General features: G+C 48.1%; 1 protein-coding gene across 1 annotated transcript in view; it reads right to left on the reverse strand.

Annotated features, from left to right (window-relative positions):
• Window positions 1-307: 307 nt before the first annotated feature.
• The window catches only part of CTDSPL2 (CTD small phosphatase like 2), a 28,325-nt gene continuing 5,474 nt past the window's right edge, over window positions 308-23,158 (reverse strand). Inside the window, exons 2-13 of the mRNA XM_063170049.1 lie at window positions 13,389-13,597; window positions 11,761-11,899; window positions 10,358-10,507; window positions 9,599-9,811; window positions 8,655-8,733; window positions 8,271-8,382; window positions 7,334-7,420; window positions 5,976-6,038; window positions 5,270-5,349; window positions 3,069-3,195; window positions 2,740-2,835; window positions 308-2,229 (exon numbers count right to left, since the gene is read on the reverse strand). Coding sequence (XP_063026119.1) covers window positions 2,164-2,229; window positions 2,740-2,835; window positions 3,069-3,195; window positions 5,270-5,349; window positions 5,976-6,038; window positions 7,334-7,420; window positions 8,271-8,382; window positions 8,655-8,733; window positions 9,599-9,811; window positions 10,358-10,507; window positions 11,761-11,899; window positions 13,389-13,580 — 1,404 coding nt within the window. The 5' untranslated portion in view covers window positions 13,581-13,597 and the 3' untranslated portion in view covers window positions 308-2,163. The remainder of the gene's footprint in view (window positions 2,230-2,739; window positions 2,836-3,068; window positions 3,196-5,269; window positions 5,350-5,975; window positions 6,039-7,333; window positions 7,421-8,270; window positions 8,383-8,654; window positions 8,734-9,598; window positions 9,812-10,357; window positions 10,508-11,760; window positions 11,900-13,388; window positions 13,598-23,158) is intronic.

The raw sequence follows: 23,158 nt of genomic DNA on the forward strand, positions 1-23,158 counted from the left end.
GGAACACTGCACATCCCACCACAGCTGGAAAAGGCCGTGAGCTAAAGCTGGGCTCCTTCTGGCAGATCCGTGAATTTCACAGCACTTCTGTGATGTGGAAGAACTGGGGGGAATCCCCCGTTAGGCACAGCTTCACCAGGGAACTGAAACCCCTCAGACTGAGATTTACATCGCAAGGAACAAGGGAGAAACGGCTGCAAAGCAAGGGGCAGCTGCACACAAGCTGCCCCTGCCTTCCAGAGTCCATCCATCCATCCATCCATCTCTCCATCAGCTGCCCAGGGGACACGGCTGCACCAAGCAGATGTAAAGGTAATGTTCTGTACATTTTATTTCAATAAAGACATAAGACAAACAGCGTAAAGATGCCCAGATGCCCTAAAGATAAATACATTTAAAAGATTCTCATTAAAATGAATCTGTAGTATTTCTTTCCTGCAAGCAAAATACCTTTCTTTAAATACAAAAAAAATCAGTATTCTGAATTGCAAATGTTTTCACTTTTTTTGCAGAAAATCTGCCATGATGATTTTGTTTTTAATGAATAAGGATTTTCCACAAAACAGGCTTGCTCTACATGCTAAGTTTTAACAGTTCAGTGACACCATGTGCTAGCTACATACACAACAGATAATATAGTAAGAAAACACTCAACCTGATGAAAAGTTAAAATCTTCATTAATACACTGGAAAAAGTTGACATAACTCATGCCTTTTAAAATCAAAAATACAAAAATTAAATGTTTTGCTAAAAAGATTTTCCTTATTTTAAGGACTCATTTGAAAATGAAGCTGCATGTAATTTGTACAATAAAATTGTACAAGTAAACAGGTAATATACATAAAAAATTAATTGACATACTTCTCAATTATCAGCTGTCCACCTTTAATTTCCAATACTGTACTTTCTTATCAAGCATACAAAATAGCAAACTTCTCTTTAGAAAAAGTGCCGTTCTGTGACATCTTTTACACAAAACCAGTCCGAGCCTGTGGCGTGGTAATGCAGTCGAGAGGCAACGCTTCCTAGCCGGTACAAATCCTACCTTGCGTACAAAGCCTCCGGGCACAAACATCCCTGCGGGCGCTGCATTAGGGGCCAGGGCCGGGCTGCTCCCTCGCAAACCAGTGGGATGGCAGGGCAGCCCTGCCCCGAGAGGCCGACTGGCAGCAGGAGTGTCACAGGAGCCCTGCCCGGGGCGGCCTGGCACAGCTGCCCATCCTGCCCTGCCCTGCCCCGGGCACGGCAGAGGGTGAGGTATTCCTTGTCCATCGTGGTGCCACTGCCAGCTGTGCTCTGTCCAGAGGACGTGCCATCGCAATGGTTCAGGGTATTCCCAATGTTAGTCGTTCTTATCTTCGTCTTATCTAGCCAGTCTCTTGATTTTTTTGAAAAGGTTTTCGACTACAGTAGAATATTACGGAAAGAAAATATAAATGCAGGGTTTCTTTTTTTTTTTTTTCTTTCTAAATGAAACTTACGTGGGCTAAAACTAGAGAATACTTTTAAACAAATATACAGGATGCAGGCAGACAAAGCAGGGAAACGGCCAGCCAACTGTTTAATAAAAAACTAACAAAATTTGGCTATTTCCAGAAAAACTATGAAGCGCCTCAACTAAAAGGAATGCATAATGAAATTCTAATCTAATACAGGTCAAAAATGTAAAAAGGTTATAAACCTTAACAGGAAAAATAAAACAACTTTTACTGGCCATTCCTGTTGAAATGAGAATCTTAAAAGTAACAGAAAAGTGGCTACAAACCCACTTAGAGCACCGAACAGAGAGAAAATCCGAGTCCGTTTTCAATCTCTGTTGTATCATAAAATCCTGTGTTTCTACAGGTCAAACTGCTGGTGGCAGAAACAGAATTTTCTTTATAAACTGCAGATGTCCTGTACATAAAAAATTTCCTTGGAGTTGCACTAGTTCTAAAGACTTTTCTGTTCTAGCCTCCCTACTGCGGGTACTGGATTGTACTGATGGCGGCAACCTCAGGTGTAGAAAGTCTCTTTCTGTAACCCTTGATCATTGTTGGGCACCAAAGATAAGAAAAGCAAGACGGGGTACAAAAATGCAAAATTTCAACAGTAATGGCAATGTTTTGTATTAGTCCAACAGGGTCCTGCATTTCCTCCCCTCGGCAGCGAGAGCACAGGCTTTAATCGGGGGGTAGCAAATCATGCAAGCGAAATCTGTCTCTGATGTGAGGTCGGACGTCTTCGTTCTGTGGGGGAAAGGGCAGGATTAGGAGAATGAGCACAGCCAGAACCCCACTGCAGCAGGGCTCCTGGCCTGACACCCCTCTCTGAGCACACACACAGAAACCAGGGAGGATGCCACTGCAGAGACCTGCAGGAACAACCCCACAGCACCCACAAGAGTTCGGGAGAGATTTACTGGCCTTTCAGGAGACCTACAGGAACAACCCCACAGCACCCACAAGAGCTCAGGAGAGATTCACTGGCCTTTCAGGAGCAAACACACACAGCACAGCCAGCAACTATGGCATCCAAATGCTCAGAGGTTCCCAACTTCCTGATGACTGATGTCACAATCCCACAGCCCTGCATTTTCAGCACAGTCAGCAGTGACAAGCCCCCTCTCTGCTGTGTGAACACGTCCCTGGATCTTCCCCAGCCTCAACCTCAGTGACTCAGAAACCCTTAACAGCAGGTGAAAATATTAAAGGAACTCACTGACAGTTCTGGGAAAAGCCAAGAAAGCAAACACTTACCAGCTCTACTAGTTTCTCCAGAAATGGAATCAACTTTAGGAGTTCATTATCATTTTTATCCATGAACCAGCTTTCTATAGGAATTCCATTGGAAAGCTGAAGTTAAAATACAAAAAAAAAAATCAATCAACACACAATTTATATTTAATTTATTTACAAATACGACTTGTGAAATAGCATTTGGGGGAAGAATGTTTCCCAGTTACAGACTCCTGAGTGTTTTCCCCACAGTCTGGTTTGCAGACATCAATAGCAAGCCCCAGACTTACATTTCCCTGTCCCCCTCAGGAAGTCCTGCCCCCGAGGTGTCCCCTGGCCCAGCCCCTCACCTGGTAAGCAAAGGCTTGCGGTGAATTGTCAATGATGATGGTTTTGGAGAGGTCTCTGCCCAGGATGTTCAAATCCTTGATGTAATTCCCTTGTACACACACACAATGCTCACGGAAGAGTCGATGCCTGTCGTTAAAGGAAAGGACTCATTAATGAGGCCAAAGACAGCATCCACACTGCACCAGCAACATGCAGCTTTGCCAGCATTATCCAGTTTTTTTCTCTTCCCACCTCCTGTTAGAAAATTGTGCCCCTTTTCTGTTTTTTTAGACCTTTTTATTGGTAAAATGCCCAGTTCAGGTGATTTTGCACTAACCCAGTTCCGGTTAGTTTCTTTCCCATTAGGGCCAAAACATCCCATCACCTCCTTCCTTTGCCATCAGCCTGCTCCTGTGTAACTCATGCCAGAAGGAATGGATGGATTGACTAAAAGGACTCAGACTGAAAACCCAGCAGAATAAAACTCCCATCCCATGGCATACCCACAGAACCATAAATTGCCAAGTAGGCAGATTTGGTGCTGCCCCACTGCAGAGCAGCCCCTCCAGGCTGCTGTATGTTTAAATGATGCTCAGGAGCTACACACAGTGTGCCTAATTCCATGCAGGAGCTGAGCTGCCCACGTTGCCATGGAGGGGAAGGAGCTGCTGCATTTATATATAGAGTGTGAGTCACACGTGTGGGGCCTGGCAGGCACTGGGGCTGGTGGCAGAGCTGGGCCCAGTGAGCGCAGCCACAGCAGCCCCAGACAGAGCCAGGCAGCACAGCAACACCCCTGCAGGCTCCCTGCCTGCTGCTGGAGCCACTGGCCCTGCCCTGTGCCAGGAGCACTCCCAGCCCTGCAGGGGGATCAGGGTCTGCAGGGAGGTGTGGAGGGTGAGAGGGTGTGGAGGCACCATCCTCTGGGGTGTGCCCACAGGGAGGCCTTCCCTGCCATGGAGGCATCATCCTCTGGGGTGTGCCCACCAAGGAGTGCTTCCCTGCCATGGAGGCACCATCCTCTGGGGTGTGCCCACCAGAGAGGCCTTCTCTGGCATGGAGGCACCATCCTCTGGGGTGTGCCCACAAGGAGGGCTTCCCTGGCATGGAGGCACCATCCTCTGGGGTGTCCCCACAGGGAGGCCTTCCCTGCCATGGAGGCACCATCCTCTGGGATGGAGGCACCATCCTCTGGGGTGTGTCCACAAGGAGGCCTTCCCTGGCATGGAGGCATCATCCTCTGGCATGGAGGCACCATCCTCTGGGGTGTGCCCACAGGGAGGGCTTCCCTGCCATGGAGGCACCATCCTCTGGGGTGTGCCCACCAGGGAGGCCTTCCCTGCCATGGAGGCACCATCCTCTGGGGTGTGCCCACCAAGGAGTGCTTCCCTGCCATGGAGGCACCATCCTCTGGGGTGTGCCCACAGGGAGGGCTTCCCTGCCATGGAGGCACCATCCTCTGGGGTGTGCCCACAGGGAGGGCTTCCCTGCCATGGAGGCACCATCCTCTGGGGTGTGCCCACCAAGGAGTGCTTCCCTGCCATGGAGGCACCATCCTCTGGGGTGTGCCCACCAGGGAGGGCTTCCCTGCCATGGAGGCACCATCCTCTGGGGTGTGCCCACAGGGAGGCCTTCCCTGGGCTGGACTCCCCACACAGGGAAAGCCCTGAGCAGGAATCAGTTTGGGTCCATTGACAGGTACAGTCCCCCTGCCAGGTGACAGTGACAGCATCTCATCCCTGGAATTTCCTTCTGCCCATCCAATAAAAGCCAAACACTTCCCAACAAAGATCACTACTGAGAAATGAAAAACCAAACCAGCTCCAATACAAAACCAGCAGACAAATGATGTTGTGATTGAATGAGAATTAAAAGGATGCTGATTGCAAAAGCTATACAAGTCACAATTTATAATAAATAACTCAAGTTATTAAGTTTAAAAGCAATCAGGCACTCATTTAATTTCCTTTATTTGCAGTGGGTATTCCAGAGCACATTTTTAATCCCCAAGAGGACATTTCCCATGAGCCAGCCTAACAGAGACTGAGCAGGGACAGGTCTTGGCCTGGGGTTATTTTATCACAAGGCACCAATTCCATCACTTCAGTCCATTTTTCCCCCTCTCCTAGCCCAGGCGAACCCCCAAGGGATCAGTCAGGGAGACACTGCAGTAAGTGGGCAGGCACAGGACTCATTGTTCACAACATTATTCTGGTTTTACCTGACCAGCTGCTTTTTGGGGTCCAGGATGTTCAACAACTTGTCTGCATACACCTTCTTAGAAGCAGTAAACAGAATAATCTGGGGATTGGAGGGGAAAAAAGTCACCACTGGAGGTACAAGGAAGTGGATACACTTTAAAAATGAAATTTAAAGGTGGTTGTGGGAAAAGAATTTGTAGAAAAATTTTAAAGTTTGATAGAAGGTTCTTATAGTGTGTATTTGTATGTAAACTTTAGGATAAGAAATATTAACTTAGAAATATTATGGAATAGGATAGATATTGAGAGAGAAATGGAATTAGAAATAAATATTAAAAGGTGGTTTTGTAAATAAGATCAGATATTTTGGAGAAATAGAATTATGAAAGATGTATTGTAGTAAGATTTATGAGGAGTAATTCTAGATGATTGGTTTTAAGGTATTTATAGCATGGTGTGAGTAAAGTTGATAGGTTAAGAAATGTTTACAGGGTATTGAAACTAGGAAATAGTTGGTTTGTGACTGTAATGGTGTGAATTATAACATTTGTATTATTTTACTTTTTATATGAGATTAAGAATAGAATAAAAGTTTTAAAAATATTTTAGTTGCTTTACTTTTGGGTTATAAAAGGGTTTGATCTCTTGACATGGTGTTTAGTGTGGGGAAAAAGGGTCAGACAGTTGAGAAGTGCCAAAGGGAGAGCTGGAGTGCGCCAGCCTTACCTCGTAGATCTGAGACATGCGCTCCAGGAACTCGCGGAAGAACGGCCTTAGCCGCACGTACACCTGCACAGAGAGGGGTCAGAAAGGGGCAGATCCACCCTCCCCAGGTGAGCATCACACACAGAGGGGTCAGAAAGGGGCAGATCCACCCTCCCCAGGTGAGCATCACACACAGAGAGGGGTCAGAAAGGGGCAGATCCACCCTCCTCAGGTGAGCATCACACACAGAGAGGGGTCAGAAAGGGGCAGATCCACCTTCCCCAGGTGAGCATCACACACAGAGGGGGTCAGAAAGGGGCAGATCCACCCTCCCCAGGTGAGCATCACACACAGAGGGGGTCAGAAAGGGGCAGATCCACCTTCCCCAGGGTGAGCATCACACACAGAGGGGTCAGAAAGGGGCAGATCCACCCTCCCCAGGTGAGCATCACACACAGAGGGGTCAGAAAGGGGCAGATCCACCCTCCCCAGGTGAGCATCACACACAGAGGGGTCAGAAAGGGGCAGATCCACCTTCCCCAGGGTGAGCATCACACACAGAGGGGGTCAGAAAGGGGCAGATCCACCTTCCCCAGGGTGAGCATCACACACAGAGGGGCTTCAGCATCCTGCACCCTCCCATCCTGCCCACAGGGTCAGCATCCCAAACAAACAAACAAACAAACAAACAAACAAACAAACAAACAAACAGCAAGGATCGGGTTCCTGTGCAGCAGCACCCCATGGACACCAAAGCTCCAGCAGCTCCCAGCCTGAGCAGCTCAGAGGGAGCAGTAACACACTGACAGCAGCCTGAACATTCTCATGGAAAATTGGGTGGAATTAGGGAAAAAAATGAATAAAATACAGATGTTGGATAATCTCTATGTTATAAAAATGAAACTGGTTGCTTTGACCAAACACCCTGACTTAGCTCTCACCAGCAGGGCAGCACCAGCTCAAGCCCTGGACACAAGAAATAAATCCTCTTCTGAATATCCACCAAAAACTACCTGAGGCTGGGGATGCCAGAGTGATTTAAAAAAAGGCTCCAGCTGTTTGTATAATTCCATAAACTCAAGCACCACCAGCACAGAACTGCACACACAGAGAAGCCATTCCCTGTGAGGAGCTGTGGAGTCACAAGAGCCCCAGCCAGGAGGGCTCTGCCTCCCTCTGACTCCAGCAGAGGATTTGGGCTCATGGGCAGGAGCTGAAAGGGGAACAGTGAATACAGAATTTCCTGCCAGAGCTGACACCACAGTTTATCACCAGACAGGTGTAAATGCCAGGCTGCTGCTTCTCCCTCTTCAAACAACTGCACACAGCAAGGAATCCCACAAAACAAAAATCAAAAAACTTTGTGTTTCTCTGTTTACCTGGTAAATGACATCTTGAAAAAGAACTGGAAAAGTGAGTGCAGCATCTTCTAATTCATTTAGACTACAGTGCACTAATGTTTCATCCTAGAGAAAAAGTTACATACAAGAAAGAAAAGAGTGTGAAAAAACAATGTGGAAAATAGAAGTTGCTTTCTGCATTTTATGTTCATTTTAAAGCAGGTTTATTTAGAATGGAAATTGTACTTTCATGCAAGTGCTGTCAAGATTGAAGAAAATTCTAAGGATGAATTAAACATTTCATTATTCTTGTAATCTTTTAAAATTTTCAGTAAAACTGTGTGCTGGGGGTGTAGTTATAAACAGACATTTTATTTTGCAGAGACATTTATCTCTCATTCAGTTCCAGCCTGTATCTTCCAGTGTGAATAATCCATCCATCCCTATGATCCAGTTGGGGATGGCCCAACTGGTGCTGCTCAAAAAATCACACCACCATTAACAGGGCCTGAAACAACTTTCAAAACAGAGACACTGAAACAAACCATCATAAAGACAAATATATCTTATAGAGTATTTCAAAAAGTGGATTTGTGCCCTTTAAGAATGTTCTAAAAAGTAAAAGTTTAATTTTTCATCAGTCTTGATGAAAGGCACTCGAAACTGAATTTTCCTATTTATTCCACCTCATTTTTCCCATCCTGGATTTAGGGAAGCTCTATGGGGACAGATAAATGTTTGAGATGTAAAAACTGTAATGCTTTTCTTTTTTTAAAAAAGCATCATGTAAGTATTTGACAAACGCAGCTCACATTCTATTCCTACCACAATTAATTCTTTTTCAACTATTTTTAACTAAAATTATGCAACATTCAGCAGTCTTTGTTTAAAGCAAGCATAACTGATTTCCACAATGAACAAAATAAGGGAAATGCTCCATTCCCCTGCTCTGGTTTGTGTTTATAAAGGTATTTACCAAGTCTAGAACTAATGAGAACTCTGGTGTGCTTCTGGTTTTCAGAGGGAGAGCTGGTTTCCTGTTCAGCTGCTCTTCTGTTAGTGGGGGGACATGTTTGATGAAATAGTATCTGAAAAGAAAAAAGATTTGGCTGTAAAAATGTATACTATTGAACTGCAATGTTGCAGCCTAACTTAATATTTGAAATATTTAAGGTACCAGAAGTAAGTATTTTAAATTGAAATAAACCCCACATGAGCATACACAATTTTTTTAATTTAAGCTCAGAGCTTTTGGAGTTCGTTATCATAACATGAAAATGATCCAATTTAAACAGAAGTATCTTAATTCAACACCCCAAATGATAAATTTACTATTTCTAGCAGAAACACTGGCACTTACGGATCAAAGACTTCCCAGTCCTCTTCATAGGTGGCTTCTGCATGAGCTGATGAGTAGCCACTGTCTGGAGATACTGGTGCTGAAATTCAACGAAAATGACCAAAACAAAAAATAAAACAAAAAACCACAAGAGCTGGTCTTATTAGTGCAGTTCTTTAAAGTGACATTTGGACTCGAGACTGCGGGCAGGAAAACAGGGGCACGGTCTCCCTGCAGCCCCAGCTCCCCTGCTCAGAGGTCACATTCACCCTAACGCAAAGCTGCTCATCCAGGACGGCTTGGAGGGCCTGGGGAGGGCTCAGTTCAGGATTTGATGCTGCCCATGCACACAGAAGCTGAACTTTTGTCAAAAAAAAGATGTTGTCTTCTGAAGAAAATAGGGAAAATGAATGGAGGATCTGTGTGTTTCTCATTTACCACGTGCTTCTAATATAAGACACCAAAATGTAGCAAACATCTTTGGAGATCAGCAAGTTCAGAGTGTGCAAGTGCAGTGTTAATAGCAATTCCTGTCCTCTGGAATCTCTGCTTCCATGGGAAGAAGAGTTATGAGGCCACCTGAGTTACACCAGGAACAGCTAAGTCCTGCCAAAACTGTGTCTTTGGTGCCTAAACCAGATCTGCCTAGCAACCACAAAAATCAGTATTAACACTGTCTGCACACCCCAAGGGAAGGCGAGACAGGTGTCCCTGCCAAGCACAGGTGCTGGATTTCTGGGATCAGCCCTTCCCTGTCCTGTGGTACAGCCACTGTCCCCTGTCCCTTACCCAAAGGAAGGTGGGACAGGAGTCCCTGCTGAGGCGCTGTCCCCTCAGGATCACTGTGTCCCCCCAGGATCACCATGTCCCCCCAGGATCCCCTGTCCCCCAGGATCACTGTGTCCCCCCAGGATCCCCGTGTCCCCCCCAGAATCCCCGCATCCCCCAGGATGCCCGTCCCTCACCGGTGAGCGGGGGCAGGTCGCGGTCCCCCGGCTCCTCGGGCTCTCCCAGGCCGTTGTTGAGGGCCCTGCCCTGGCCGGGCTGCGCGGGGAAGGCGGCGCCGTTGGTGGACGTGGCCGTGCTCGTGGTGATCTCGTCCACCTGCTCCATGTCCAGCTGCTTCACGATCTCCTCAGCCTCCACAGCCTGGCCCGGCGAGTCGGAGCCCGACGTTCCTGGGGCACATTGCAAACACCCTTACCCTCTGGGGCACACTGCAAACACCCTTACCCTCTGGGGCACACTGCAAACACCCTCACCCTGGGGCACACTGCAAACACCCTTACCCTGGGGCTGAGCTCCCAGCACGGGGCTCACGCTCACTACAAACCACACACACGCACACACCGAGTCTCAGAATAAATAAAGATACCTGCACAGAGTCGTGCCACAAAAATAAGAACCCAACTGAAGACCATGACAATGACTTTAAAACATGTCTGGGACAAGGAATGTAATCCCTTTGTTTTTCCTTCTCCCTATTTTCTTTTTTAATGAAAGGTGCACCACTAAATACACCTATGAAATAAATGTTCTAATGTTTGTAAGCTTCTTTCGCCAACCATCAACCCATCCAAGAATGAAGGAGCCTTTTTGCCTGCCAGCAGTAACTCTTGGTTTGTAAGCCAGAATGAAAAGTGTACTGTCACTCAAAGCAGCTATTTCATACAAAACTCTATCACTCTCAGCTTTAAGCTATTGGCTTTTTGAATAATACTCACCATTTTTATTTGCTGGTGAAAAAAAATTGAAAACAGGAGAAAATATGGTTCCCAGTAACGTTGTTCGTGGGGGACTGCCTGTGGTGGGGTTATCTTCCAATTTTCCATTTTGCTTTACGTGTTGGTTCGTCATCTCATAACTTCCAGCTTCTGGAAAAGAAACAATATGAGTTTTAACACCACCCAGCTGGGCTTCAGGTGCCTCTGTTCCTTTATGATCAGCATTTGCATTCTGGGGGTGTACTCTTGTTCATGGCTCAGCTGGATCCATGAGAGTCAGCAACTACTTGTGCCTCTACCAGCACAAACCTAAAATGTCCACTCTCAACACCCTCAGAAACTTCTCTGCAGATGGGGCAGCAGCCCCTGCTCACAGCAGCAGCAGAGGTGGAAATCCTGGCAGAGATTCGGTGGAGGCAGCCCCGGAGCTGCCGGTGCCAGGACTCCACTAGAGGGAGGCACCAGAAAGGGCCACAACTGCCTGGCTGAGCCTCCAGCTGCTCCAGAGCCCGGAGTTTGTTCTGCTCCACACACACACAGAGGCACGGCCACAATTTGGAGGGGAAGGAATTGTCAGCTGTGATCACAGATAGCACAGGACAGAATTAAATGAACATCCCCGTTCCAGATCTGACACGTAACAAGGGCGATCTCTCATCCCACAACTCAAATCCCCATCTCACAACTCTGACAGAAACCTGTGTTTGACAAGAGCTCTCAGCATCTAAAGACACCTGCTTACTTCCACAGAAGTCAGGAGCTGGGAGGTCATGTTTCCCTCTTATTTGTGAGAAAACAGAAGAGCTAAATCAAATTATTATGGGACTTTTGGAATAACAATTAAAGCCGAAAAAAACTTAAATTAGTTCCAAAGCAGCAGCTGCTGATCCAAACTGTTCTCCCAGAGACACAGTGGAAGGTGGAAGTGTCTGGAAGTGCTGCTCACCCTGGAAATCATGTTTGGTTGTGATCAGCTCAGCCCTGCTCTCCCTGCAGGCAGCCAGAGGTGCAGTAACCTCCCCACTGCAGCGGGGCCCTGGGTCAGTGCCCAGGTGGAGGGGCAGAGCTGCCCTGCCCCACAGTGCCCCACAGTGCCCTGCAGTGCCCCACACTGCCCTGCCCAGTGTGCCCACGGCCCTGGGTCAGTGCCCAGGTGGAGGGGCAGAGCTGCCCTGCCCCACAGTGCCCCACAGTGCCCTGCAGTGCCCCACACTGCCCTGCCCAGTGTGCCCACGGCCCTGGGTCAGTGCCCAGGTGGAGGGGCAGAGCTGCCCTGCCCCACAGTGCCCTGCAGTGCCCCACACTGCCCTGCCCAGTGTGCCCACGGCCCTGGGTCAGTGCCCAGCTGGAGGGGCAGAGCTGCCCTGCCCCACAGTGCCCTGCCCTGCAGTGCCATCACCCACCTCCATTGAGCTGACTTTTCCGCCGCACGCGTGAGAGCTGTTTGTTGGGCTTCTCTCCTGCCTGGGGCGTGGAGGTGATCAAGTTGTTATCAATGTCCCGCTCAATCCGACTCCTCTTGGGGGGATTTTCTCTTTCTTCCTTAAAATACAAAAGAGGGGAGGAACAAACGTGCTGAGCAGCGCCTTTTGCCACGGAACAGACCAGAGAATGTCATCTCCTGGAGAAAGTTCACCAAAGATCCCTTTGCTGCTCCACTTCCAGGTGCAGAATGTGCAACAAGGGGCTGGCCAGCTGGGATCTTATGTGAGTTTAAACTAAGTCAAAGTATGGGGAATGAAAACTGTACATGGAGCTGCTGTAGTAGAAAACTTGTCTTTACAGCCAAGCTAAATATTCCAGTGCTGCAGAGGCTGGGAAATGCAGACAAAGCAACTAAAATTACCTGAAACTTGATTTCTCTGCCTGCTAAACACACAGGAAGTGAACTGCCCAACAATATCCAATGTGACAATCCATATCAGTACAGGGCAAAACTGAGCTGAGAAAAATCCAAGGATTCTCCTTACCTGGGAATAAGTGACTGCAGCACTCATGGCAATGAGACAGAACCAAACAGTTCTGCACATCTTCTGTGCATGGCTGTATGTGCAGGCATATGGCAGGTTTATGGCAGGTTTCTTACCCTTTTCCCCCAAAACACCTACGACAAGTCGATAAAATGTTGAAATTTTATCAGATTTTTATTTATCACAGAGCTGATCTGGGATACATTGTAAATTAGTTCTGACTTCCTGGATACTCTTCTTTTGAATCTGCAGTTACATAATGGCAGTATCTGAACCGCTGGGATGGATGGATGATGTGGGGTTTTAACTGGCCTCCATCTAGAGAAAAAAAGCCAGTTTTTGAAGTAATTGCAAGGTTACATTCAGCCTTAAAAGTTTTTATATATAAATTTATATTTTAAATTTATATATGTGTGTGTGTTTGTGTATATATATTTCCACCCTCAAATATCCATGCAGCACACACAACAGGTGCTCCTTTGTGCAGATCAGTAAAGCTCAGCTCTCTAGCTGCACCAAGATGTGAGATTTTGTGGTTTTCCCCAGCAAAACCTGGATGTGATGCTCCAAGCGGGGAAGTGCTCACTGCAGGAATCCCTGAGCAGCTGCATCAATTCCATGGCACTTGGATTTGTGAGGTTTGACCCTCATTGATTAAATGACTCCTGAACAATCTTGAATAAAATTGCCAGAAATAGTCAAGAAATGAATGCTTACAGACTGCCTTTTCTAAGTTGTTGGTACTGGTAATTCCTTGAGTTTGGATCCAAGGAATCATTAAAGTAGAAATGAAAAATGTACTGCATTTATTTGACATTTTCACAAAGAAACACCAGGCAATAAAGCCTGAGATTTATTGGACTGTTGAATACACCTGCAATTGACTCCTGAAGGTTTCAAAGTCAGCTTTACCTGACACAACTCACAGGCACCTGTTGCCTTGCAACTCTTTACATTTTGCTTCCACCACACGATTAACTCTTAACAGAACTGGATTTCAATCAAACTTGAGGTGATTACGACCCACTTGAAAGCAAAGCAGGGCCCTGCAGGCGGCATACCTTGGGTGTGCTTCCTTTAATGAACTTTTTGATCGAAGACAAGAGGCCTGTCTCATTTTTGGGTGGCTTTCCCCCGCCGCCAGCTAAGGGCTCCTCCACCTCCGAGTGTTTCCGCTTGGCCCGCAGCGCCCGCTGCGTGTGGAGCTGGTTGGACTGCTGGGAAGCTTTCCGTGTCCTCAGCCTCATCTTCATGGGTACCACATGGAAACCTGCAGGGGGAAAAGGGGAAAAATCCCTCACTGAGGAAACGTGGTAAAGCCGCAGCTCCCGAATCTCAAGGGGGATGTGAGGCCGGTGGTGCTCCTGGTGTATGGCACACTCCAGCATGGAGCTGTGTGCTCAGGAGGGCACCACGCTGCCAGGGGAACAAACTGTGGGATCTGCCATGGGTACAGCACCCAGCACATCCTTGGGTACAGCACTGGGCCTGGCACAGCCCTGGTACAGCACCCAGCACATCCATGGGTACAGCACTGGGCCTGGCACAGCCCTGGTACAGCACCCAGCACATCCATGGGTACAGCACCCAGCACATCAGTGAGCCTGGCACAGCCCTGGTACAGCACCCAGCACATCCTTGGGTACAGCACTGGGCCTGGCACAGCCCTGGTACAGCACCCAGCACATCCTTGGGTACAGCACTGGGCATGGCACAGCCCTGGTACAGCACCCAGCACAGCCCTAGCACAGCACCCAGCCCATCACTGAGCCTGGCACAGCCCTGGTACAGCTGGCACAGGCAGGAAACCCCGACCTGCTCAGAATGACAGGTCTGTCTAGGGTGGAAAGCAGCTCTCAGGTCACGGAGTCCAACCTGAGAACAATGACACCTTGTCAACCAGCCGGGTGTCACCTGCCCTGATGAAAGCATTGATTGTAGGGTGCCTGTTGTCTCCAGCCCCAAATGACTGGACTCTGCGACCCAGGAAGTTCCTTCCTCTCTCTGTTCCTCAAAATCCTCCACTGCAAGTCTCCACATTAAACTTGGGATGAGGCACAAATGTAAATTCCTGTGGAGGGCCCACAGCAGGAATCATGAGCCTGTGCACTCAGTGGGTGAGGACAGGGCAGCTCTGCAGAGGAACCCAAACTGAGCTCCAGCAGAGCTGAGTCTGGGAACCACACCAGACCTTGGCAACACTCCTGCAAGGGCAGTATCCATTAAAGGCCATTCCAGGGAATGCACCCCATTTATCTCCAGCCTCCAAGGGGGCTGCTGGTACTGTCACACTCAATGTCACTGTTCTCTGGGCTGGGGACGTGCCCTCTGCAGCTGCCTGGAGCTGGGCTGCGTTGAAGGGGACTCCTCCTGATTAAAATCATGCTCATGATGGATCAGGAGCAGAAAAATGAAGTAGCAAGAAATCCATCTGAGGTGCAATGCACAGAAATACTGGAAATAAAGTAATTTGCCTTTCCTAGCTGAAATCATGACAAAACCCAGGTTTTTATAGAAAATGGTATGGTTATCATTACAGGAATCAGTGCCTGCCTTTCTGGAGTCCATTTAGTGTGGATCTGATTGCTGCAGAGACAGAATAAACAATCTGCAACATTTAACACATAGGCACTGTCACAACAGGTATGTTGCTCAGGAAAAGGCAATGGTGGCACTGGGTGAGTCACAGACAGGGAAACACCGACAATATTTTTGAAAAACCTGTTACACAGCAGTGTTTGTTCCCAGGTCAGTCTCAGTCTCAGTCTCACACAAGGGTGCTGCAGCTAACGAGGAATGACCCGAGCACTGACACTGCTGCCTGGCTTAGCAAGGAAAGTGCTCTGTGGGTATTGCCAAGGGTGAAACACGGTGTTACACAGAATTACTGATGGAATATTCACTGGGACTGCCAGCAAACACGGGGCTCATTTCCCACAGCTCCATGCTCAGCACTTCCATCAGTGGCCAGCCCAGTCCAACTGTCCCCAGCACTGCAAGGCCACCACTGTCCCAGGGGCCACGTCCACAGGGCTGCTAAATCTCTGCAGCAACAGGGTCCCCAGCACTGCCCTGGGAAGCTGTGCCACGGCTGGACAGCCCTTTCCATGATGAAATTTTCCTTGATATCCACCCTGAGCCTCCCTTGGCCCAGTTCCCTCTGCTCCTGTCCCTGTTCCCAGCCTGATCCCCCCGGCTGTCCCCTCCTGGCAGGAGCTGTGCAGGGCCACAGGGTCCCCCTGAGCCTCCTTTGCTCCAGGCTGAGCCCTTCCCAGCTCCCTCAGAAGCTCCTCACAGGATTTATGGTTCAGACCCTTCCCCAGCTCTGCTCCCTCATCTGGACACGCCCCAACACCTCAGTGGCCTTGCTCCTGCCCCCTCCTCATTTCTTTCCCACACTTACTTCAGCTCCTGTCTCCTCCTCATAGACCTGAGCAGCTCACCGAGATAACAGGGGAAATCCCTTCATTTTTACACCACCAAGCCAGTCTATAAGGGGAGCCAGTGAGCATCTGAGCAATGCAATGGAGTGTCCGTGCCACAGCTGGACATCCCACAGCCGTGGGGACGCTGGACAGCTGGACAGGACAGAGCCAAGGACAGCAGCAGGGAGTTTCAGGGGGCTCCTTTGGCAGAGCGCTCGCTGTGCTGCAGCCCTGAGCTCAGGAGCAGCCCCTCACCCTGTGTGTGGGGCCATGGCACACGGAACAGAGCCAGCTGTTCTCTGTGACCTGCCCGTGATGTCATGGAACCATGAGAACACCCAGCCCAACGGCCCCAGCACTGCAGGGCCACCCCAGCCCGTGTCCCCGAGTGCCACATGCACAGGGCTGTTCAAGCCCTCCAGGGATGGGGACTCACTCCACCACTGCCTGGGCAGCTGTGCCAGGGCTGCAGAACTCCCACTGAAGGAATTTTCCAACACGAGCTCCCCTGGCCCAGCCTGGGGCCGGTCCCTCTCCTCCTGTCCCTGTTCCCAGTCCAGCCCGGCTGTCCCCTCCTGGCAGGAGCTGTGCAGAGCCACAAGGGCCCCCTGAGCCCCCTTTTCTCCAGGCTGAGCCCTTCCCAGCTCCCTCAGCCCCTCCTGGGGCTCCATTCCCTGCCCTGCACACATTCCAGCCCCTCCATGTCTCTCTTTTTGGGAGGAGCTCAGAGCTGCCCCCAGCACTCGAGGTGCCCCAGCAGTGCCACCTCAGGGCACGGGCACTGCCCTGGGCTCTACTGACCACACAAAACAAATGTGTGCAAAAAGGAGTTAAAACCGTAAAACACGGAAAGGAGACAGACACTAGCGAAATTCCAATGTGGGAATGAAAATATCACTTCAAATTTGTTATACTATAAGTTGCCTGATTTTTCTAGAACTGAAACAAATATCAGTGGGACAAAGGATGAATCAATTAAATACTTGTCAGTGGTGAGGACACATTTATGCAGCAGGGAAACGCTCAGCTCCTCAGTGCAGCCCTGCCAGGGACTCCTTTGGCTCACTGCTCATGCTGGGTATCAAGCCTGGGGTTATAAATATCTCTAATGGACTTAGCAACAGGTACCTACAATCCTCTCAGAGACTGGAGTTTGCTTTCCTAGCCCTGGATCCAGATGGGAGGAGAGTTTTTATCGAATTATAGCCGTAGTTCTTTCCTGAACCAGGCTACAAAACTTAATGCAGTCAAAATAATCAAGTCTAAACATGCAGGAGAATTTCCTTCCTCAGACCTGCAGGATTTGGATTTCATCAGCATGTGCCATCCCTGGGTGACCAAGGACTGAGCCCGGGCTGGCACTGCCACCTCCACTGTGCCAGGGAGTTTGCCCAGGGAAATCAGCTCCCAAAACCTCTCCTCAATTACTTCCACACTTACAATAAACCCAGAAAGAGTGGGGGAAAAAAGCGAAAAACCTTGTTCTTCAAGAGAGAATTACATGGCAAAGAAGGACTAAAAGGAATATCCACTCAATAATTTGTGGGACAGGAAAATAAAATGTAGGAGCTCTTTAAAAGCAGCAGCCGAAGGAGCTATGGCTGCAATAAATTCCATTTTCCTGAGTTCACACACACCAAGTGTCAGGCTCCCTACCTTGACAATACTGTTGTTATTCCAGGGCCCAGGTACACTGTACTTACAGGAAAGAAATTCCTGTGAATGACTCATGTTTCAAACTGAGAGCACACCTCCACGGGATCTGCACTTAGGGATGGTTTATTTCCCACCACATATGACACTGCTGTTTTCTCTGCTTTCCCCCAAACTATTAAAAGGAAAATTAGGTGAGGCACATCTAATTACAGGGCTTAGGGCTTTCTGATACAGGAAAAGGTCGAAGATGGTAAAAGAACAATGGTGAAGAACAATAGGCAGAGATAAGTGACAAGAAAATTCAAAACTCTGGTGTTGAACAAATTCTCCATTCAGTTTGGCACTCAGGAATAACACTGAGCTGCCACCACAGAAATCAATCCATCCCAAGCCTCCACACCATCCAAGCAGATCCAGACCATTCAGACAAATTGAATATGTCGAGTGTGACTTTGGTGACAGCAACACAGGAGGTGAAAAACTTGTATTTCTTTATCTGCATTTTTTCTTGAAACATTTTTTACACAAAGCCAAGAAGGTAAATTTTTTAACAATTTTAAAATTCTGAGCAAGAGCATCAACGCTTAGCGTAAAGAGAGATGGAGACGTGACCAAGTGCACAAAGCTGTGACCTGTCCCCACATTTAACAGCTGTGACAACTGAGGGTTTGAGGCTGAGGGAGCGGCAGGCTCGGTGTCCCTGTGCCCTGCCAGCCCAGCTGACACCACCTCCCTGCTGGGACTGGGATCCGTGTGTGCTCTCTCGGTCCCTGCAGGATCAGCAGCCACAGCCACGGGAACCAGGAGCAGGAATTTTGCTCAGTTTCCTCTCAGACAAGTCACGGCAGAGGTGTTTGTCAGCACGTTTCTCGGCTGAGGAGCGACCCAGATCTCAGGGTGAGGAGCAGCCCAAGGAGGAGATGTGCTCCTGCCTGGCTGGGATCCATCCCCACGGCGCTGGGATGCTCTCAGGAAAGCCAGAGCCCGAGCTGGGACAGCCCTGAGCCACGGGGGAGGTTATGTTGTTAATATTCTGTTATTGTTATGTTATATGTACATGCTGGCAGGGCTCTGGGGACACAGCAGCGTGGGCTGAGCCGTGGTGTGCCCCCAAAGGCAAGGGCAAGGGCAAGGGTGGGCAGCCAAACCTGCACCCAGACAGGCCCCAGAGCCCCTCTCACACCTCAAGGAAATACTCCTTGTTAGCTCAAGATGCTGAGACTCTTCCCCTCCAATGACTCTTGGTCTTTTTTAACCAACTTATTCTCCTTCCCCAGAAAATTACAGCCATTTCATGTCACTCCAGCAGATGTATTTCATGTTTTCCAATGTACTGCACTACTTGTCACTCTTCTCCAACCTTTAGTGTGTTTTTCTGCCAGTGCAGAACTGAGAGAGCAATAAACCAGGAAAGCCTGACTCAAAGCAGTCTGGAAGTGATGCTAGTCTGGGGTAGGTGAAAGCAAAATGAAAAGGCACTGATTTATTAAAAGAGCAAATCACCCAATACATACTATTCAGCTGCTGGTGCTGGGTTATGAAATCTGGATAAATGTATAAAGCAAGCACAAGTTCCACCAAAACAACAGTAAGGAATTACAGCTATCAAAGGCACCTCTAAATTCTCCCTGTTTCACTGAAAGCCCATTTTCTGCTCCTCCCCACCTTCCAGGGCACCAAATCACTTCCATCTGAAACAAAACCCTGTTTGAAATCCTTGCTCTTCAGTCACCCTGTTCAAACCCTGATCCCTCAGCACACCTACCTTGTGCTCACTCCTACTCTCCCAAAGTCTGAGTATGTCCCCTAAAACAAACCCATCCTCAGAAGGATTTGCCAAAGAAGGACGACAGCTTTTTATAACTGGCCTCAACAGAAAATAGACCTTCTGTTCCCTTCTTTTTCTGCCCTAGCCATCGTATTTCTGTTTTGCCATTGCTTTGCTAGCGAGGCTTTGTTTTGATTATACCAAATGCATTTGGAACTGAAAGTTTATTCCCTCCCAGCCAAGATATTTTTCTCTTTGCGCTGAGGGTACACGCTGGTAATTAATTCAGGCTTTCCAGTTTGTGTCACACTAAGCAAGGAGGAAACTTGGAGAACTGGGGTAAGCAAAGCTCAGAGCAAACCCCAAAAGCTGCTGCAGAAAGAAGGGCCTATTTCCAACCTCTGGTGCTGCCAAGATGACAATTCCACATCAGCACCTCCAGATCTTGTGGGGCTCCTGAGAGGCTGGGAGAGGAAAGTTTGCAGAGCTGGAGTTGTGGACGAGCAGGAACAGACTCCACAGCAGCAGCACTGCTCCTGTTGGGGTCCTGGGAGGGACCAGCTGTCCTCAGGCTCTCTGGACATTTAATCCACGCTGCCAGGCACACAGGGAGCCTATTTATGGAAGTCAAGTCCCTCTGTCAGGAGCCGTGGCATGGACAGGTTGCAAACACTTCCTGAACACAACCGGGATGTGGTCTGAGCACAAAACAATCCCGAGGAGTTCCTTGTGCTAATTGTTCAGCTCACCCATACCAGTTATCTTTTTCATTAAAAACCAACAGGAACAGCAGATTAATGAGCCGGAGTAAGTCTGGGCTGGACTATGGAAGCTGTGGAGCAGCTCCTGTGTTTGAGGGGAATCCGGGAATTTCTGCACGGCCTGCACAGCAGCAGAGCTGCCTTTTGCTCAACTTCAGAAAACCCAATCCTGCTCCACTCCACCTGAACCCTCCCGGGGGACCACAGCCACAACCGTGCATCCCACAGGACCTTGTCAGGCTGCTATCTTTTAAAGGGACAGATAAGGGCTCTGGCTGCTCCTTTGGCCTCAAAAATAGCAGCCTATTTTTATTGCAGGATAAGGACTCTTTAAATGATAATATGATTCTCATTGCCCTGGCAAACACCTTCCTTGGTACAGTGAACCCCTTCAGAGCCTTTCACAAGAGGTGAAGCTCTGCTCTCCCCTTTGCACAGGGCTGCTTTCATGCTCTCCCCGCACCTGGCTTCCCTGATTTACAATAAAAAATCAACCAACTCTGTTGTTAAAATGGGGAAAGTTCCAGCACAGTCAGGATTCATATTACTCAGTGTCCAGACAAAATTTAAACGAATCATTTTCCCTTATGAATACATGCTGAATTAATACTGACTCTTTCATAGCCCATCCTGGCTTCTTTCCTGCATGGAAAACTTCATTCTTACAGAATTGCAAATCTGAGATTAATTTGTGCCTGTACCTGAGTTAAAACTGACATGAAAATAAGTTCTAAAGGTTTAACAGCTGTACTCACTTGTGAGTGATACTGTGTTTTTACCCTTAAAATATAATATTGAGACATGATGAACTTTAAACTTATCCAGTCCCAAAAATTTGCCTGAAATGAATTTCAGGGACCTGCCTGATTCCATCACAATGAAGTTATTTTGTACACTTTATTTCATTCTCTTTTATTACTCCCTGTTTTATTTTGGGTGAAAAATCCACAAGGAAAAAAAAAGAAAAAACAACAGCAAGCCTTGTTGCCTATTCAATGGAAAGTTATAGGAAGTTTCTGCTCAATATTCCAATAATACAAAGTATAATAAGCACAAGCTACCAACGACAACAGAAATTCTGTAGGGTGAAACCGCCCTGCATCCACACTGTAATGTTTCCAGTCGATTTCACCCTGAATTTCAATTATTTCTTTCACAAGACAGTCACCTCCAGGTTGGTCTAATGTATCTCTGTCACTGTAAAATGCACAACATGCAATGAAATAAAACAAAACTTTCTGGCTGTGCAGCGGCAGCTCTGGCTCTGCTGAGTGAGGAGAAGGTGCCTGGCTCTGCCCTGCTTCGGGAAGTTCTGTCTGAGGGGTTTTGGAGCTGGGAAAAGGGGGGTCCTGCTCCTGCACCATAGAAATCTGCATGGGTGAGTGCCCTGATCTCCATCCACACAGCAGCTGAAAATCTGAACCACAGAAATCAGCAAGAACAAGAAATGCTGGTACCACCTGCGAGCTTCCACAGTTGTTGGGTTTGTTTCCAGCCATTCCCCAGCATCAGGAGTGAGCCTGGCCTCTGATCAGAAATCCCTACGATGGAGAAAGCACCAAGCTACGTTCCAAAGCAGCACAAGTGGTTAATTTATCACACTGCAAAGCAGCTACATTAGACTTTGGGAAAATCTTCCAGATCCTGAGGAAATCTGAGTTAACTTAAATAACAAATTTCATTCAAGTTACCTTAAATACCAAAGAAATACTTGCAACAAGTTAGCTGCCACCTCTGTGCCGTGTGGCATATGACAGAGCACACACCATTTCTCACCAGCAGTGCTGAAGAAACAACTCAGCAAAACTGTGGGAGAGCAGAAATGTTTTACTGGAGGTGAAAGGAATGCTTTCCAATTCCCATTCCTCCTTTCCCCACATCCCTTCCAGCCCCACAGCCCCTTTGTCCTGACCCTCCAGCCAGCCATGTCTTCAGGCTGCCGTGCTTCCACACGGGAATTAAACATGTAACTCCTGGCAGGGAAAGGACAGTTCCACACGGGTTTCCTCTGCTCACTGCACTCTCTGATGGGCTCTGTCCCTCGGCACAGAAACACTGACCAGCTCTTCCTAGAGAAAATGGGGCTCATCCGACTGCAAGTGTCTGTGTGTCCGTCAGTCCTCCCTGGGAAAGGCAGAGCCCATGGACCAGCATCAACCCAGTGTCACAGAGGAACAGAAATTTAAATATATAAATTAAGTATATAAATATTTAAATTAAATATATAACAATTAAGTCTGACATCTCTTCACCTGAACCTCTGCAGCCCATTTGTCCAACTGAGCTCCCAAAAACCTTTCTCTAAAAAAGTACCAATGAGCTTCCTAGTCCCTAAGCAACACAACAGTAAAGCACTCTAAACCCAGTAATTACAGTTGTTTAGGAATATTATTTTAGCTATAATGAAGTCCTCAAAAGTTTCTTCCAAATCTTTAAGATCATAAAAGCACCAAGATTACACTAACTTTATTTTCTCCTGTAATCTTTGTAATTTCTGGCCTGATAAGCAAAATAAACAAGCTTTTCCAATTGTATTTAAATTGATTTAACTACAACTGCTTGGTCTTGACACAGCTCAAGGTGTCAAACTGAGGTAGGTAACTCAATCAAATATACTGCAGTTAAATCCCACATTCACAATGCCTGCAAGCACCTTGAACATTCTTGTAAATATCCCTCCTATTTATCAAGCACTTCCTTTACTTTTTGCACGCTGTTTTCCCCCTCTGAAAACAAACCTTAAACCTGCAGTTCACACTCTGCCTTGCTTTGGCAAGCCCCAACCCAGACCTGTTGCACACAGAGCTCACAAGGAGCTGGGTGTTCCTGTCTGATTTCCCTTCTGAGCTCCTGACCATCACCCATGGGTTCCCAGCTGCCCCCAGAGCTCACAAGGAGCTGGGTATTCCTGTGTGATTTCCTTTCTGAGCTCCTGACCATCACCCATGGGTTCCCAGCTGCACACAGAGCTCACAAGGAGCTGGGTATTCCTGTCTGATTTCCTCTCTGAACCCCTGACCATCACCCATGGGTTCCCAGCTGCCCCCAGAGCTCACAAGGAGCTGGGTATTCCTGTGTGATTTCCTTTCTGAACTCCTGACCATCACCCATGGGTTCCCAGCTGCACACAGAGCTCACAAGGAGCTGGGTATTCTGTCTGATTTCCTCTCTGAGCTCCTGACCATCACCCATGGGTTCCCAGCTGCCCCCAGAGCTCACAA

This window comes from Melospiza melodia, chromosome 15, assembly GCF_035770615.1.
Source record: "Melospiza melodia melodia isolate bMelMel2 chromosome 15, bMelMel2.pri, whole genome shotgun sequence".
Lineage (NCBI taxonomy): Eukaryota > Metazoa > Chordata > Aves > Passeriformes > Passerellidae > Melospiza > Melospiza melodia.